The following is a 20,000-nucleotide window of genomic DNA, read 5'->3' on the forward strand; positions in this document are numbered from 1 at the left end:
GTCATCCCTCAGATCGACAAGCAGCAGCCTCTTCACTTATTTATTTATTTTGGTCTTTTTGTCTTCGACTGTCTCCTCTCCGGCCTCGCTCCACCACCACCCCGCCCCCCCACCCCCTGCTCTGTCTAAGATAAGTCCCCCCCCCATATTTCCGCAGGCCGCTCAAGGTCCGCCAATAACCCCCTTCTGGTAAAACTACCAAAATCACAAATCACTGCTCACCTTCACTCTTTCATTCTTCTTTTTCACACCTTTGGAATAAACTCCCACACTCTGTTTAATCCTACTCTTCCCTCCAGGTCTTCAAAACAGCTGTTCACCACCATCTTTTGTCTTCCCCCATCCAAAATCACAATCTTTTCTTCCCCCACTAATCCACCCTAAACCCACCTCCTCCAAATTCCCCGCTTTCCTTCCTTAAAGTCCCTGTATTGTCCATCTTGTCTACCCTGTGAACCCCGTCCCATCCCTCTCCCTTCCACAGATCTCCTCATGTCTCTGTTCCCCACTGTTTTGTCCTTCCCTCTCCCGCCCTCCTTGTCTCCTGCTCCCTTTGTTGTACGTTCTGTGTGTTAGCTCTCATACAAGCCGCGGCAGTGTATACAGAAAAAAAAACCCAGGGAAATACTGTCGAACACCGCTATTCACGGATCCTGTGCAGCCGCAGGTCATAAAGTGTGACCTGCTTCAACATTCACGGTTTTATTGGGGGGGGTTTTTTGGTTTTATTTATTTATTTTTCTTACACTTCAGTACTGGTCTCCTTTATCCACCTGGGAAATTGTAAATCAGCCAAAATCACAGAATTACACAATATAAAAAAGGTGCAATAACACCCCCTTTTGGAGCCAATTGCAATTACAATTAAGGGGCTACAGCCCAATTAGCTTACTGTACTTCCAATCATCAGCAAGGTCATGGAATCCATCATGGCAGTTGGCCTAAAATCATTCCTGTTCTCCAACAGCCTCTTCTCAGATTCAGACCTGGTCACTCTACCTTGGACAAGGTGCTGCGACTCTCCCAACAATAATGGAGGTCCTCAATATTAGACATGAGATCAGCGCTGTCTCTCTGGAAATATCTTGAGCTTTTGATACAGTGTGGCATCCTGCCTTGCTCTCCAAAATGTCTGCCTCTGGAATCCAAGGCCAATTCCACTCTTGAATTACTGACTTCCTCCACTCTCGCAGCCAAAGTGTGGCTCTCAACGGAACCTTTTCATCTACTCTCCCCGTCAAGGCTGGAGTACCCCCAAGGCAGTGTTCTAGGCCCCAAAGTATTCCTAATCTTCATCAAATGATCTCACTAACTTTCTGGAAAATCCTCTTTATCTCCTTGTTGATGACTCCACTATATGCCGTGACATCTCTCATCCTTCTGACAGACAGGCAACAGCCTCTTCCCTCGCCTCAGACCTTGACAAAAATCACAAACTGGTCAAACACAATTTTGCTTATGTATCCATACTGCCCACCCTTTGCATTTTCCCTTCTTACCCCTCATCATTACCTGCATCCCTTGTTTGCCCGTCTCCAACGACTTTCTGCCTTCACCCTGTTGTTGTTTCCTCTATCTCCTGCTGTTCCCTTTGTTATGTTGTGTCCTGATTTGTTCTGTGTAATCGTTCTTCTACGAGCCGAGATAATGTTGAAAAAAATTTTTAACTTTTTTTTTTTAAACAAAGTCCCAACATTCACGCCATTTTTCAGGAACGTATCCCCGGCAAGTAGCGGGGACTGACAGCATATGAACAGGACAATATATTGTTGATAATGGCTGGATCGCCCAAGGCAGGTATATCTCTACTGCAATGGCCTAAAGGCCTACTTCTACGGTGGCCTCAAGCAGGCCCAGCCACGGAATCACCTGAAGCCCCCCAGCCCCAACATGAAGGGCTAGGCCTTGTGATTTGTGCTCGGAGATTGATGCCCAGGAAACAGAGATGCTCCTGCGGGGGCTATGTATTTTCAGTTAATTGCAAATTGGCTTAATATTGTCCTTTAAACTTTAAAGGACAAGAGGGAGAAATGTGGAAGTAGTTTTACTCTTAAAGTATCTGTAATTGGTTTGATAATAAAGGCACATTGCCCACAAGACAAAAAAAAAAATGAAATGCTATCGTTGAGAGGATTCCATTGGAAACATATTCATCCATGTCCTCTGTTACATTTGCTGTTCTGTAAAAGATATATTTGCTTTTGTGAGATCAATTCGCAATGTCGTACTTTGACTAAAAGTATGAAATTACCTGGAAGCGTCACACGAGTTTCAGATATATTAAATACTATATGATTGATATACCTTTTACACATTCTGATTTAACTCAAAACTTAAATAAATAAGAACATGGCGTTGTGTATAATAGGGCATTAAAACAGCCCGTGGCACCATTGAAGGCCACTGAGAATCTGAGGAATGCACTGTTTATCCTCATCAGCACGAGGAACATGAAGGAGTAACTGGGTGCTCTAAGGAGTTGTGTGAACTTTCGCCCTGCTGAAAACCTATTTGGACCATGAGTAATTGTTTGAACTTTTCTCTCACTGGCTGACCTTAGTTCAACTTTGCTTGGACCACTTGATACTTTATCTTGTCTAACTTTGCTCCACTCCTTTTCCTTTCCTATTGGATAGACCCAAATTTCATGCCAGATTTGAAGCCTTGAGCAAGCTACTTTTCCTCAACAAAGGATGACCACATCTATTTCTCATCTTACCCTCGGTACCCACACTTGTACTTGCTTGTGTATAAAAAGGCTCAAAATGGAGCCTTTAGTCAGAGAAGTTAATCAATGGTATTCTGTGTACTCTCTTCGTGATCACGTATTAAAGATTCTCTTTTGAATGCTGAACCTGAGTGGAAATTGAAGTTTATTCCACGACAATATGAACAGGACAATATATGGACAGGGTAATATGGACAGTGAGTTGAAGATAGCGAATCCGCAAGTAGCGGGATCCGACAGTATATCAGTTTAGCCCTATCTCTTAATGATGAAGAATCACTAACAAAAATTATCGAATCCGGATTCGGTTTCGGATTCTCACCAAAATTGAGTCAATTCATCTGTCACACATCCAATGTTTCCACCAAGTTTCATCCAAATCCGTCCACAACTTTTTGAGATATCGTGCAAAATATCGTTTTTGGCCACTTCTCTCAATGGTGAAGAACCACACAAAAAATTCCAGCAGCCGGATCCATTTCCGTAACTTCACCAAAATCTAATCAGTTCATCCTCGTCACACACCCAACCTGCCCACCAAATTTCATTCAAATCTGTCCACAACTTTTTGAGATATCCTGCACACAAACAAACACACAGACAAGGGTGAAATACAACCTCCTTCCACCTTCGGTGGCAGAGGTAATAACAACAGCGAGAATTGCATTGCAATACATGTCCCCTACAGGTCCCAATGAATGTTTGAGAGATAAAAATTTGTTTGCGTTTAACACACGCTCGAGCTGATACCGGCACCAAAATTAAGAGGAAGAATCCTTACAATCCACCATGTTTGGTCTATTTGGCTCTATAAAAGGAAAAGCAATTTTCATTTACTGATTTATTTTGTTAACAAGAAACCAACAACGAAAACGACGATAACAAACCGGAGATAAAAATTAGTGTGCTTTAATGCACGCTCGAGCCGATACCAGAGATAAAATGAAGCAGAAAAACCCCAATAGCCCATCATGTTTTGTTCATTTCTAAGCTTTGCCCATTTCATATGATAAATAACTCAATGTACATACATGAAGCAAAAACATGCATACAGCTTATGTGCACATATAAAACATTGTGATTAGATGCAGTCGTGGCCAAAAATATTGGCACCTTTGCACTTTTTACAAAAAAACTCACAAATTTCTCGAAAAATAAGTTGAAATTGACAAAAGTATTTGGTCTCCTCAATTCTATATTTCACTGTTAATATAACAGAACCTTTGTTTTTGATTTAGAACTTAATATATCCTGTTAAATCAGAAAATAAAAAGAAATGGCATTGACAAAATTATTGACACCGTTGACTTGATATTTGGTATCACAGCCTTTGGACAAAATAAGTGCAGTCAAGCACTTCCTATATCCATGAATGAGCTTCCTACACCCCTCTACTGCCAGTTTGGCCCACTCTTCTTGTACAAACTGCTCCAGTTCTCCCAGATTTGAAGGATGCCTTCTCCTAACTGCTGTTTTCAGATCTCCCCACGGGAGTTCAATGGGATTTCGATCTGGACTCATTGCTGGCCACTTCAGAACAGTCAAGCGTTTTGGCTTGAACCATTCCTGGGTGCTTTTTGAGGTGTGTTTGGGGTCATTGTCCTGCTGCAAGACCCATGACCTTCGACAGAGGCCCAGCTTTTCGACACCGGGTTGAACATTGTGCTCCAAAATGCCTTGGTAATCTGATTTCATGCACACATTCAAGGCACCCAGTGCCAGAGGCAGCACAGCAACCCCAAAACATCACTGAACCTCCTCCATGTTTGACTGTAGGGAAGGTGTTCTTTTCCTTGAAGGCTTCATTTTGTTTTCTGTAAACATAGACATGATATGCTTTAGCAAAAAGCTCCAATTTGGTCTCATCTGTCCACAGGAAATTCTCCCAGAAGGATTTTGACTTGTTCAGGTCTTGAGTTTTGGCAAACTCCAGTTGGGCTTTCTTCTGTCTCTCTCTCAGTTGTGGGGTCCTCCTGGGTCTCCGACCAGAGACCCCCTTTCATTGAGTTGGCGACGGATGGTGCGAGTTGAAACTGCCGTACATTGTGTCTGAAGCTCAGCTTGAATCTGTTTGGCAGTTGATTGAGGTGCTTTCTCCACCATTCGAACAATCCTTCACAGCAATCTTCGATCACGTTTTCTCTTGCAGCCACGTCCAGGGAGGTTGGCTACAGTGCCATGGGCCTTAAATTTCCTGATAACATTGCGTACCGCAGACACAGAAACATCAAGGTCTCTGGAGATGAACTTGTAGCCTTGAGATTGTCCATGCTTGGCCACAATCTAGTGTCTGACCTCCTCAGACAATCCACTGTTTTTTTTTTCTTTTCTCCATGCTCATTGCGGTACACACAGTGACACAAAATAGCAAAATGACTCTTTTTCTCCATTCAAACTGGTTGAATGAGTGATTATTATTTTGCAGGCACCTGTAACTCGCCACAGGTGAGTTCATTTCCAAAGTAAAGGAGAATCACCTGCTTGAAATATCATTATTTCTAACAACTTCTTAAAGGTGCCAATAATATTGTCCGGGCCATTTTAGGATGTGTGGAATAAGCTAACGTTTAGGAGTTTTTTCAGCTTTTTTAGTTTTGTTCCACTGCAAACCAAAGAAATACAGAAGTGGATACTAAAAGATTTTTTTAATTTAAACAATTTTCTGGAATAAATGGTGCATTATTTGAAAAAAGTGCAAGGGTGCCAACATTTTTGGCCATGACTGTACCTGGGATCATTCCAATTGCACTGGGCCACAGACTAACACCCAGGTCTCATGGCGGAGCATGATTTTATTGGGGTGGAGTCAGGCCAGCTGTCCGACCAATGGGTGTAAAGCAGTGGGGTGGAGTCAGGGCACTTGAACACTGACCCATGTATAATAGGTGATATTTTCTCAGTCTAAAAAGAGCATAACTCTGAAAAATTGATGAAATGCCCTGAAACTCGAACTTGTTCTGTAACTTATCATAATAAAGCCATCTAGCAAGTTTCAGTTGAATATGTTAAAGGGTATGGGGGGGGGGGGGAGGCCAGAAAAACCACAGGTGGGATGGTGGACAGACAGCAAACCTATAGTCAGTCCCCTCTGGTGAAACCAACCAGAAAGGAACTAAGAATAACAATATTAATAAAACAAAAAGCCTTACATCTGGGATTGTTTCTTCCTCGTCCTCTGCCCCGGCTACGACCTCTCCCACGTCCCCTGCCTCTCGCTTCATTTCGTAAGCTCCCAGCCTCGTCAGCTTCATCTTTGGGCCGCCAGCTTGTACCTTAGAGTAAACCAAATGGAAGCTTGTCAGAAGATTATTAATTAGGTGTCAGTTAATCAATAAGACAATGAAGGTTTCAAGACAACCCAACAACTCATTTGCCAGCATTGTTTCCTCACTGTGATCATCGGCCTTCCGACCAATTCTTGCATCGAGACCAAACCTGGATCTTCCTCGGCCCCAGCGGTTATTTTCCACCCTTACATCCCCAAGGTGAAGAGGAACCCACTTGTGCTTCATACCTGTTTAAAATTAAGGGAAGAGGTCAATGTAAAGTGGGAACGATTCCCAAAATACACTCAAATAATTCAAATACACAAATCCAAAATGCACAATTCTTTCTCAAAGTGAAACAACACAGGCTATAAAAAAGTATAAATCCAACAAAAAGCTATTGCCACAAAACTTTGCAGATGACTCCACTTCATGCCACCTACAGTTAGTGAACAAAACAAATGGAAACATCTGGGTAAATGAGGAACACCAAGGAAGAGTTTCCATGGAGGTGTGGCCCATGTATTAAGTAAGCAAATAACATCCCAGTATGCTTAGAGTGATCAATAAAAATGCTGCACAGGCCTGGTTGCCTATAATTATAGCTTGCATGGCTGCAAGAGGATACCCCCCCACGCCCCCCCCCAACCAATGCCCCCATCTTCAGAGAATATGTCGTCACCCAATAGTTTGTTGAGCATGACCTGATGTTATCCATATGTCCTGGCCGTCTCAATCACCAGATCTGAACCAAACCGAGCATTTATGGGATATTGTAGAACGACGACTGAAGCAGCGTTTTCCACCTCCATCGAACAGGTGTGAGTTGATTGACCTTCTCATGGAAGAGTGGTGCCGCATCCCCCTGCAGGATTCCAGATGCTGGTGGAATCTGTCACAGCACATACAGGCAATACTGGCCACATGTGGTACCCCAACACCCTAATAAGTGACTTTACCTTGGTGTTTCCATTTTTTTGTCCACTACCTGTACTTCCTCAACCGCTCATCACACAGTCTGCGACAGTATCTCTCAATGCTGATGGGGGCAAGATTCAAACCCTTTATGGTAGCTGGAATACCATGATGTTCAATGACTGTGCTATTTTGTTTAAATATAATCAAACACATACAAATATACACACATATACAATACATATACAATACGTATACAATTGTATTTATATAGGGCCTTTTTCCAATGGATACAAGGTAACTGAAAAATAAACGTCCTCCTTGGGAAGGGAATTGATCCACAGACGCATTTTGGGCTCAATTGCCTCTGATGACGCAGTCTTTTTAAAATAAAAAAGATTTAAAAAAAATTAAACACTGCAACAAAGATAAGCACATGCCCCTGGCCCTACAGCCGAAGTACACACATCGAACAAAGTTTGTAAAACCAGTGCACTCTTCTAGTTCAGTCCAAAGGCTGAAGCACATGGTCAAACAAATATATGCTTCTTAACCCACAGGGCCAGAATGCATGGCCATACAATAACTATGGCATACAATCCCAGACCCTGGATCCATAACAATACCTTCACCTTGGTCTGATGCAGACCTCAAAAGAGTAGCATCAACATTACACTTTACACGCCCAATAACTAACAGGATGCTATTCTCAGTGATGCCCTTGGCCTCTCCCTCTGCAGAACATGGTGTTGCTCCAAAACAGAATCTTCTAGCCTAAGGTTCCATCCATCAGATGCTCCTACAGTGGGCCCTCCTGCCTTTTCACCAATGGCAAACCTAACAACAAAGTCTGCTCTATCCCTTCCTAAAGACGCAATGGCCTGTACCATCTCAACTGTAAGAATAGGGCTGAGTGAATCTCTACCAAGGGTCCCACATGCAGCAACTACCTCGGTGCACTCACTAATGCCAACACCATCTGCGCCATCCACACATGAACAAGTCCTGGCTATAGTCGCAACAGCCATGAGAGACATTTCACTGACCCAACAAAAAACTGGCCTTCAACCAAGATTTACCCCCAGTACAACTTGAGAAGTTTTGGGGAGCCCCATACCTGTTCCCTCTCTTTCGTCAACGGTTTCAGAACCACATAATGTCACGAGAGGTCCTGTATGATGAATACAAGATGACACACTTACTACAATTCCATGTTGGCGAGGAAAAGGAGACTGTTGCTGGTCTGGAGACCGTAGAAGGGAGAGTACAACAAGCCTTGCAGATTCTAGAGAAGAGATATGGCTGACTGTGTATGGTCATGAACTCCTTCATCAGCAATTTAATCAAGAGACCGGCTGTACCATGGTCAACAAATATCTGCACACTCAATATGTTCAGCAGTTGTTTTGAGATGATTGTGACAAGAGAATGGAGTTTTGTGAACATTTTCTTCAGAGGATTGATGACTGTCCAGCTGTTACATATCATTATCTGGTCTCACAAGGCTGCTTTCCGTGTTGGTGGTTTTGCCAACAGGCATAAATGCCATTTCTGGTCAGGAAATAATCCAGAAACGATAGTCAAATGCAACCAAAGTTGGCTAAAACTGCTTGGTTAGTGTGGAATGACTTCAATGCAACTTAATGGACCTTACATCCTCTGTGATACAATAAATGGACAGAGATACTTGGAAATGCTTCAAAACTTTCTTCTTCCCAAAATTCAACACAGATGGAACGACTGTTATGCAAAATGGTGCCCTCCGCACTTCTCGATTGAAATTTGTAGTTGGTTGGGTACCCACTTTCAACACAGATGAGGAATGAGGATTGATCAAGTGGCCATCCAGGAATCCTGATTTAACCCTGTGCATTTTTTTGTTATGGGGATGGGCTTATGAAAACGTGTATGCCAGCAAACCTGCTAATTTGCATGAATTAGAAAGTTCCAAGGTTCTATCCACAATATTTTTGCTGATTTGCTGGTGGAGTGTCTTAGTCACAATGTGCTGAGAATGCAGGAGCTTGTGTTGAAATTTGATGTTCACAAATTAAAATAGCAATAAAAAGCCTTCCAGGAAGAAAAAATATATATATTTGTTCTGATTTACATTAACAATGTGGTACACTATTCCAAAATTAAAAGAGGGACTTAAGAGTTCATATTGTTGCGGGCCGGGGGTTGGGTGAGAAGACCACTGGGGGAGGGAGCTATCTCGGCTCCCACCAGACTACCCGGAATTGTAGGCCGTCGCGCACAGATAATTCCGTGACGCGGCGGGTCGTTTAACCGACCGTGGACGCCAATAACTCAACCATGTGCTTAGGGTCCGCCGTCTAGTTAATCCGGTTACCTAAAAATAACGTGATTTAATTACAGGGGAATGCACCCTCGGTACGCATTGTCCAAACCGGATCACTCTAGCGGACCGGATCACTTTACCGGAGCGGATGCAGCCGAGCGACACTGCCAAGGACGTACCGGCTAAAAGGAACGGATTGTTGGGAATAAAGTCCCGGCGAAACTAGGATTCGGACCATGCTGGACCAATGAAGGAAAAGCCAAAAACGAGCTGGAAACATTCCTTATACAGTCGTAATTTATTAACAATGGGAGAGGAAAGGTATGTGGTACGATGAAGAGATTTATTGGGGTGTGTTGTGCAGAGATAGTGGAGAGAGGTGTGGTGCAGCAATAAACAAGTTACTTATAAAAGCGGATGCAGAGCAGACCTAATCCGAAAATAATAATAACAATCTTCTGCACGCTTACTTACATAGACAGGCGCCAGGACACACACACGCACACACACAGACACAGAAAACCCGATGAAGAGGGATTGAAGCAAGAGAGGAGAGGAGTTGAGGCTACGGTCTCTCGGTACCTTTGTATAATTGATACGCAGTCCCCGAACGTGCCACCAATATGTTTGGGGGGAATACGCCATGGCACGGTACCCCCCCCCCCCGACAGCTGGTGCGTCGTCTCCTGCTTTGGGCAGCTCGTGTCGAGACCATGGGTGTGAAGGAGGGGCTTGAGTTGGGAGGGTGGAGTCAGCGTTATGAGGTCGGAGAAGAGGAGGAGGAGCCCAGCAATGACGACAGAAGGCGGAATTGAAGTGATGACGACAGAATGCGGAGTCTAAGTGATGACGACAGAATGCGGAGTCGAAGTGATGACGACAGAATGCGGAGTCGAAGTGATTATTACAGAAGGCGGAGTCAAGGTCCAGCTTGAGCGGAAGGTGAGGCAGGGCAGCAGAAAGAGAAAGAAGGATCCGCTCGGACCTTTATAGGCCCCGCGTCGCGGGACGGGGGGCCACCACGAAAGTCGGTGACGTCACCCGAATCGCGCACTCTGATTGGCAGCGACCCCGTGCGCAGCCCGGCCATGATAGTTGGAAGCAGCAACATTCCACTTCCGTCAAGGTGACCTCACGCCGCAAAGATGTCCCGCTCCGACCCCACGACATGATATGAATCGCCCACACCGAACTCCGCGTCATGACTTGCCTTGCAAGAACCCCCGGGCCGTGCCCTGATGACAGGCTGAGCAGAGCGTCGGTCCCGCACGCCCGCTCGGGCACCCCCGACCAGCGCTGGCCAACGCGCCAGGTCCGTGTGCGCCACGTGGCCCGAGCTGCACAACATGCCTCTGCCCGATCGCAGCTTCGCTGGCCGTAGAGACGAGAAGGTAAGATGTCATGGCAAACCCATGTACACACAGTAAGATGCGTCCATTCGTGCCCCGCTCTGCACGACAACAAGGTGTCGTGGGCGGTACATTAGTGCTCTGCTCTGGCCGATAACAAAATGTCACGAGCGGTACATTCGTGCCCTGCTCTGTACGATAAAGTCGCGAGCGGCGCATGGGTCTGCCTTCGAGCACGTTCCATACGGTGCATGTGGATCCGCCATTACACACGTGGCCAGTGCTCACGTTTGCCCGATTCTGCTATCGTGTACACGGGGCAAAACCCAATCGATATAATTAGTCCAGAAATGGGTTGAAAGGAATGCACCGCTTGAGCCTTGCACACTCGCATCCCGCGTAATGTGGCGTGGGGTTGTCTTTCTATTATCGGCCTCGGTACGCGTTCCGTGCAGCGTGGGCGTCATGCTGGATGTGTTTCCTGTCCATTGGGTGGAAATTACCACTGCGTGTGCATTTGGCAGGTTGTGTTTTCTACGGAGGGTGTGGGTGTAGTGCCTGCTTGGCCCTTATTCCTGAGGTAAATCTGAGCAACGTGTGCCCTGCGCTGTGAGATGGGTCCTCAGCAATAATCAGAAAAGAAGAGTAGAAATGACATTAGAAATGAAATTAAGAAGAAATGATGTAAGCAAACCTAGCTATGAGATCCTCGCAATGCACGCCCCTGTTATCCTGCTAGACAAAAGGGGAAGGGACTATCTACACATATATTAATGGAATAACTGTCTTGGGACCACTATCTGTTGGATGCATGCGGTTCCGAGAACCGCAACAATATAATACCTTACCCGACTCAGTCTTGGGAAAAAGAACATGGCAAGGGTCTTTTCAATTATTGCTTTGTATTTCTGAGCACTATATATTAGTTTTGTTCCTGAACTTTGAATAACAGGCGCGATGGCAACCATATGAAGCTGATCGGTCAAATGGGACAGTCCAGAGGTGAATGTTCTGGCAACTCGACTCAGAGAAATTAACGATTTTGGAACGATCTTTGAGAAAAGGGTGGACAAAACAAACAGATAATTTGGATGAAGTTAGCTCTGTGGTTGCACCACAAGGCATCGCCATTTTGTCTAAATCTCGCTGCTACTCCGCCGTTACAGGGTGTGCCAAATTTGATTCATCAAGATGGTTTAAAATTTTTGCCCAAACAAACTGAAGGTTTTTGAAATTGCAAATAAGCCAATTTGTGTTCTATAGTGTTCAAATATACAATTCAATTGAAAAACCAGAATGGCACTCGGGAGATCACATACCTCCGCCACACAATGCCTGATCCACGAGAACATAAACTGTTGCCCATAAAGTTGGAATAAATTTTTTTCAGACCCAATCTTAAAACTTATTTCTATTTGAGCACCTCAGTAATCAGATTAGAGCAGGTTAACATTACATAATGAGTCCCCACTACCTAGGTGAAATGAATTCGTGCAAAGTTTTGAATTACGTAACAAGGCCTTCTGTTGGGAGCTATAAAAGGCCAGACGTCTGGTGTTTTGTCTCTTTCCCTGCTCCAAGTCTGTGAGCAACGAGCCCACGTTTTTCAGAGTTGGCTGTTACCTTTACAACAAAAACTGACACAGAGGTTCCCTAGGCTATACCTCGTCCAACGGCATTGTCAATACACCGAAGAGTGCTTCCGGAAGGGTACAGACAAGCCAATGTCGCTTATTTTGTCGGGATATCACAGAGTACGGTCTGTAAAATCCTCAGACATCATCGAGAGGTGGGTCATTTGAGGCCACGAAAATCTCCAGGACGACCACGATTGACTACCAGACGAGATGATCGCCAACTGCTTAATCTATGCCGTAGAAACCGGAAAATGCCAGCGAGCCGTCTTCGTCGTTTGTGGAGAAGACACTATGGAATCAACGTTCCCCGCCAGACTGTAAATCGGAGATTGCTTCAACATGGTTACCGAGCAAGACGAATGACCAAATGTCCACGCCTAACCGTTCACCACAGAGTTGCTCGACTTCGCTGGGCTAGGGAGCACAGAAGATTACAGCTCGGACACTGGCGACATGTTGTCTTTACGGACGAGAGCAGCTACATCCTTGACCGTAAAGATGGAAGACAAAGGGTTCGTCAATTACGTGGTGAGAACCTCCGAGATGACTGTATTCAGGAATCGACTCAAGGTGGTGGCGGCTCAGTGATGGTATGGGCCGGTATTCATTATGGAGGAAAAACGTCACTGGTGGTGCCGGATGAAAATGTCAACGCCGTCGTGTACCTGAACATTCTGGAAAACCACTGGCTTCCACACGCAAGAAGGGTTTATCAAAACAATTTTCGGCTGCAAGACGACAACGCTAGGCCGCACAGGGCCGCTGCAGTGAGAGAATTTCTTGAGGCAGAGGGGGGTGGAGCAGTTACCATGGCCTGCTCGCTCCCCTGATATGAACCCTATCGAGCATGCCTGGGATGCCTTAGGCCGAGCCATCAATGACAGGGACAATCTTCCTTAAACTCTACAGGAGTTAGCTCAGGCTCTGACCGATGAGTGGGACGCTCTGCCCATTGACATCATAAACAACCTGTGGACAGTATGCTGCAACGTCTTGACACACTGATTCATGCCAGGCGTAGCCATACTCGATATTAGTGATTGATTGACATTTAAAACAGTAACTATTGAACATTTTGATGCATAAAATCACCCAAATATGTGGTATCTGTAAAACTGAGTGAGGTGGAAAAAATTGTCAGAAAATCCTTAATTCTGCTGTCCAAATACCCCCTTTTCATTTCAGGCTAAGGACACAGTACATAAAGGGTTAAAAGTCGAAACTAAGTTCATGGTGATATATTTGGAAGAGACTGACCAATCAAGTCGTGTGGCGATATACACCCTAGATATGATGAATAACACACTGTAAGAATCATTCCATAAAAAGTGGTAAAAAATATTTTATTCCAACTTTATGGGCAACAGTGTATCTGGCCAAATACATTTTTGAAATATCATGCTATATATCGGTTTTGCCCCTATCTCTCAATGGTGAAGAAACCGAGCTGTTAGTGTTTAATAAATCTCATATCCAGATCCAGATTCTGATTTTCACCAAAATCGAATCAATCCCTCCTTGCCACACACCCAACGTGTCCACCAAGCTTCGTCCAAATCCATCCACAACTTGAAATATCGTGCTACTGTATATATATATAGTTTTTGGCGCTACCTCTCAATGGTAAAGAATCACAAGAAATTCTAGTAGCCAGATCCAGATCCGGATCTTCACCAAAATGTAATCAGTTCATCCTTGTCACACACCAAAACTGTACACAAAATTTCACCTGGATCCGTCCACAACTTTTTGAGATATCCTGCACACTAACAGACAAACAGACAGAAAGGGGTGAAAACATAACCTCCTTCACCTTTGGTGGAGGAGGTAATAAAAGTTTGAAAGGCTGTAATAAAAAGAAAAAAAAAAATTGTATCGGAAGTTTACCAAAACTGATGTACCGCGTCTTTCACACTACTTTATTCAACACATTAAATTAGTTCTCTGTACCTGCTGTTTGTGTCATTTATGACTGCCAAAAACAGTATGTTTCCTGTTTGAAATAAATTTCAATTCTGTTTGACAACACATTAAATTAGTTCTCTGTACCTGCTGTTTGTGTCATTTATGACTGCCAAAAACAGTATGTTTCCTGTTTGAAATAAATTTCAATTCTGTTTGACTGTCAGACTAACTGAAGCAATTGCTAGACCGCGAGTGCACATGTGAGGCGCCGCGAGGAGGAGTGATGTAAGGGCCACATCGGCCATTTTGGAGTTAATGCCATATAGCACTATTTTAACCTGGTGGTGGTATAACCTAAATATTAAGCCTGGTGTTGGCTTAGTGGTTAGGGTGGTGGCTTGGGATCCAAGGGTCCTGAGTTCAAGCCCCGTTGGCTGCTGAATTAACACCAGGGGGTTGACTCAGCCTGTCATCCTTCCGAGGTCGGCGAAATGAGTACCAGTGTACTGGTCGCGGTGTATGCCCCGGTTAGAATAGGTGTACCATATCCCTGTGTGTCGTAAGAGGCGATCAGGGTTGGCGTCAGGAAGGGCATCCGGCCATAAAAAAAAAAACATTGCCTCAAGAAAAAGCCAAACCCCTGCACAGCAGGGAAAAATGGCTGTAAAAACGGTCAATTAACCCTTCCCCTATCATCCGAGCCTATCATCATCATATCATTTAAAAAATGTCGCTTACATCACTCCTCCTCGCCGGGCCTCATGTGTACTTGGGACCAGACTCCACACAATTTGCCAAATTCGGAGCCAAATACTGCTCAACTCCTGTACCAATTCATGTTCCTCTTTGTATTCTAGTGTTCAATATAAAATTAAATTGAAATTAAGTAGCTCCTCAAACGTCGACTGACTTCTGTCAGACAAACATACAGTGAATCAACTGCTTAACCACGCTTTGCGATACACGTGCGGGGCAATTATGGATCACCCGTAGAAACATTCTAGCAGGGGTACCCGGCGTTGCAGGGTAACACTGGGTCTTTCCACTCACCCCATCCCTTCCCCTCCCTCCGTTAGATACCAAGTGCAGCTACTCGTGTTCAGTTTCAAGTTTTTTATAGAGCCCTCGCCAAGTAGCGAAAGCAGTCAAGCAAGCACTCCATTCAAAACCGTTGATAAGCAACAGCCGACTTGGCAAGTGCTAGCTGGCTGCTTGGTAACTGAACACACCCCTGAGCATCACGACTGAAGGACAGTATTTAAATTAAAGATGTCAACTATCAATCATGAGTATTTTCGTTGTGAAAACGTACCTTGTTCGGTTTTTAAATATACATAAACTTAGAGGTGGTGTTGGAGTGTACGAAATTGTATCTCTCAGGAATTTCTCTGGCGGCCTCCCGACTAGTTGTGGACACCGGTATTTCATGACCAAGCCAATGTTCATGTTTATTTACTTCACACAATAAGTGTATTACATGTCCATCAGTTTTAACATCACAGTTTCCTCAAAACAGTACCTATATTTCATGACGAGCAAATACAACCCGTCGCTTCGCTGAAAGGTGAACATCGTCGTCATGCCGAAAGGTGAACATCGTCATCATGCTGGAAGGTGAACTTCTGTCCCAATTCCAGCTTTCTTGCAGAGGACAGCAGGTTTTCCTCTAGGATTTTTCTGTATTTTGCTCCATCCATTTTACCTTCCATCCTGACAAGTGCCCCAGTCCCTGCTGAGAAACATCCCCACAACATGATGCTGCCAGCACCATGCTTCACAGTAGGGATGGTGTTTTTTGGGTGGTGTGCTGTGTTGGGTTTGCGCCAAACGTAACGTTTTGCATTTAAGTCAAAAGGTTCCATCTTGCTTTCGTCAGACAACAAAACTTTTTGCCACATGGCTTCAGAATCTACAGAGTGGTTTTTTGCATACCAACAGGCCTCAAGGTGGGCTTTTTTGAGTAATGGCTTTCTTCTTGCCACCCAACTCTTGCCCCTATGTACTTGACTGGAGAGTATTGTGCATTATTCTGGTCGGCAAGAGCACATACAAAAGCCATCGACATTCAATTAAACGCCGTGATAAGAACAGTGTCTGGAACCCTCGAAAAAACAAAGATTGAGTGGCTCCCTATCCTCTCCAACATTGCTCAGCCAGCCATCCGAAGGAATATGCTGTCATCCAGATACTTCCAGCCGCATTTCACTTACAGAAATTCCAGCCCAGCGCCTTCTTGATGAACATCCGTGCTGCTGCCTCAAGTCTAAAAAGCCACCATGAAACCGTGCCAAACTCCTTACCGGATCCCATCAAAGCACAGCCGACTTGTGGAGGCAGACATGCTGAACAGGCGAGAAGCCCCACTTTCCTGGGCTTGGTGCGAGCAAGCCACGCCCCGGGAGGAACGGTTGTTCGGGGTGATGTCAGACAGAGTTCAGGGAAGGAACATACGAGTGGGGAGTGAGGGACGCACAATGTAGTTAGGAGATGGCCTGTAAGAACAGGGCTCTATGGCTGGCTTTCCTTCAACGCATGAAGAAGACGGCATGATTCTCGTATTCGTGCTGAAGCAATTTGGCTCTTGCATTGAGCAAGACGCTGGTCATCGACTCTTGGCTGGTCGTGCGGGACAGACCTCAGAACCTCGTGTAAGTCACCAAAGGGGACAACGCCATTCTGCAAGGAGGGTATCGGCAGGCGCGATAAACGGTCGGTGAGCCTTAGTGTTGAATACCACTCATGAATTGCCTGACAAACATTCCCGCTGCAAGAGAGCAGCTTGGCACCATTTTGTGCGCGTCTACACGTGCAAATGGAAGTGCGTTCCATAAATTCCACGTTCCATAAAGACCATCTTTGTATGAAGGAAGTGCCAGAATGAAGGAAAGATTTTCTTTATTTTATTTCCTCTTGTCTGTATTTAAGTCTGTGTGTGGAGGCGTCTCGATTTAGACTTTCGGATTAATTTAACTCACGTATTAATGTATTCTGATTATTGTTCCTTGTAATATTTGTCTCTTTTCATTAAATCCATTTATTTTAAGTTGCTGTGTCTGTATTTGTCGTGGGGTTCGAGTATAACCCCCCCCCCCCGTGCATCCATCTGTGTCTCCATCGCTCCGCCATTGTGCCCCACCCCTCCCAAATGCGTTATAATCTCTGAGGATCAACGTGTCTGCCTCCTAATGAGGAAAAAAATGCTCAGCTTTCCGGGCTGGCGGTGTTAAGGCCTAAGTCACATTTGCTCTACGGCGAGGATACGGCGGCCGTACGCCCTCTGAATTGACAGAAATGTGCGGCGGCCGCAGAGTTTCTGCGGTGGCCTCAGGTGGCCCTACGCCGTTTGGCTATCTTTTACAGGCCGTAAGGGTCACCGTGGAATTATAACGCGGAGTTATAACTTTTTTCATTTCTACGTTCGCCGTAGCAATTCGACAAGCCGAAACAAAAAAACTGGTGAAAAAAAAATTAACCCAGTCATTACCGTCCGTCTGGCCGCACGTTCGCCTTAGGGCCCCCCTGCGGTCCCCTTGCAGGCACCTTGAGGCTACCTTGCATCTGCCTTGAAAATTCTATGGCCGCCGCAGGGCCCCCTTAAGGTCACCGTGCAACGTCAAATCAAAGACCGTACGGCAACCCCACGTTTTCGGTCTCCACAATTTAAGACCTACGGCCTAAGTGACATTTGCTCTACAGCGAGGATATGGCGGCCGTACGCCCTCTGAATTGAGAGAAACGTGCGGTGGCCGCAGAGTTTCTGCAGTGGCCTCAGGGTGGCCCTACGCCGTTTGGCTATATTTTACAGGTCGTAAGGGTCGCCGTGGAATTATAACGCGGAGTTATAACTTTTTTCATTTCTACGTTTGCCGTAGCAATTCGACAAGCTGAAACAAAAAAAAAACTGGTTAAAAAAAATTAACCCACTCGTTACCGTCCGTCTGGCCGCACGTTCGCCTTAGGGCCCCCCTGCGGTCCCCCTGCGGTCGCCTTGCGGGCACCTTGTGTCTGCCTTGAAAATTCTATGGCTGCCGCAGGAACGCCCTAAGGTCACCGTGCGACATCAAATCAAAGACCGTATGGCACCCCCACGTTTTCGGTCTCCACAATTTATAAATATGCCATGCGGCTACCCGAAAAATAAAAACATATGTGACTGCTACATTGTGTGACCGTGGAAATACTGCAGCCACCGTATAATTGCTAGTGGCCGTATATTTTGAAGACCCCACGGCCGCCGTGGCAAATGTGACTTCGGCCTAACCGCTCATCACAATTTGGGTCGGGGGGAACTATAAAATACAATCCATTTTTGTTCCTTTCATAAAACATGATCATAATCATGATAATATAATGTATTTTCAAAATATAACAGTAAAAATGTATATTTTCAAAGTGGTGTAGGACTTTTGTACAGGACTGTATTTTGATATTACATCGAGTTCTGTGCAAATGTTGAGTTGTAAACACAGTAATAGATTTATCTTTCCTATCCCTGGGAATGGCACAGGTGGTCTTGTGTAATAAATTAAATCCATCCATTCATCCATCCATGGGGACCAAACTCTGTACAGAGCGTCGGTGATGCCGAAGCAGTCTCCTGGGCAATTGGGCACAATCCTGGACCGGTCACCACTCTGACGCAGGATACTCGAATGGCTCAATCATCCCAGCAAGCTGGTACTAATTTTGCCGACCTCGGAAGGATGGCAGGCTGAGTCAACCCCACCTGGTATTAATTCAACAGAAAAGGGGGCCTTGAACACAGAACCCTAGGATCCCAAGCCCACCACCCTAACCATTAAGCCAACACCAGGCATATAAATTAAATGCAACAACAAAAACAGCAAACAAAATAACCAACAATGGTACCAGTCTAACACGGTGCATCAGTTTAGCAGTCAAGCCTCCAGCTGCACCAAAAGTTGTTGCAATTTGGCAGGCTTTAATACAATCAAAAGATAAAAGAAGTGCACAGAAATAGTCACAAACATGACAAAATGGTCAAAAATATCAACAACAAATACCTTTTCGTCGTGACACAGGTGAGCGAGGCCGTTCTGACTCACAGTTGAACCCATCTTGGCTGATCTCAACTGCGTGACAGTTCTCCTTGCACTCAGACCCCTGTGTACATGCCTCAGGCTGAGTTCCAGGGCCAGTTCTCCGATCCCCTTGGCCTCGCTGAACCTGTTAGGAAAGAAAGAGAAAAAGGGATGTGGGTGATGAATGCAAGTGGGGATTGAATAGGTAAAAAAAGTAAAAACGAGAAGGCATCTGAAAATGCAAAGCCCGTCCCTGTCCGCTTTGTACAGTCAACCCTCACCGATTTCGCATATCTGCGCTAACCTTTTAGACACCCTTTCTCTCCGTCCACGCCGATACTCCCGCGTATCCGCGGAAAAAACGTCAAACTCCTTATGTTTTCAAAACATTTTTTTTAACACTTTCAATGCTTGGATAACAATGTTTTCCTTCATTTAACATTATGTGTTAAATTATAATTGTACGGTATTGCCGGAAAAAAGAACAATTTGAAAATTTACATTGTGCGTCTTCCAGCATCTGCAGCACCGCCGCATCTTTGTCTTCTGTCTGCTTGACGGTTGGTGAGGTGCGGTATTTATTGTGATTAAACTTTGTGTCCTATTTATTTAATCATGGGTCCAAAACATCCATCAATTGGTGCATCTGCTGAAGAGCAGAATAAAAAAGTGAAGAAAGTGATGACATTTGTGGAAAAAGTGAAACTATTAGATCGACTTGAGAGTGGTGCACGTGTTACTGTGTTGGCGAAAGACTAAAACGTCAATGAGGCCACTATTCATTACATTAGTCAATGTAACGATAAAATTAGGGCTAGATCAACATAATATATCTCCACAAAGGCAAGAGCACAAC

At 44.9% G+C, this 20,000-nt stretch overlaps 1 protein-coding gene across 6 annotated transcripts in view; it reads right to left on the minus strand.

Moving 5' to 3' along the window:
• Positions 1 to 20,000, minus strand: part of LOC147010870 (la-related protein 1-like) — a 221,043-nt gene that overhangs the window by 117,349 nt on the left and 83,694 nt on the right. For 5 of the 6 annotated variants that reach the window (XR_015052200.1, XM_085858857.1, XM_085858860.1 and 2 more), the window contains 3 exons: positions 19,127 to 19,289; positions 6,120 to 6,242; positions 5,878 to 6,000 (listed from right to left, as the gene is read on the minus strand). Coding sequence is in view for 5 of the 6 variants with exons in the window: in XM_085858857.1 (XP_085714983.1) it covers positions 5,878 to 6,000; positions 6,120 to 6,242; positions 19,127 to 19,289 (409 nt within the window). In the remaining variant the exon portion in view is untranslated. Of the gene's footprint in view, positions 1 to 5,877; positions 6,001 to 6,119; positions 6,243 to 6,676; positions 6,818 to 19,126; positions 19,290 to 20,000 lie in introns of those variants that run through there. The other variant, XM_085858861.1, reaches the window with a different exon arrangement.

This window comes from Eptatretus burgeri, chromosome 16 (assembly GCF_056783735.1).
Source record: "Eptatretus burgeri isolate ZD-2024b chromosome 16, Ebu_testis_v1, whole genome shotgun sequence".
NCBI classification, from domain to species: Eukaryota; Metazoa; Chordata; class Myxini; order Myxiniformes; family Myxinidae; genus Eptatretus; species Eptatretus burgeri.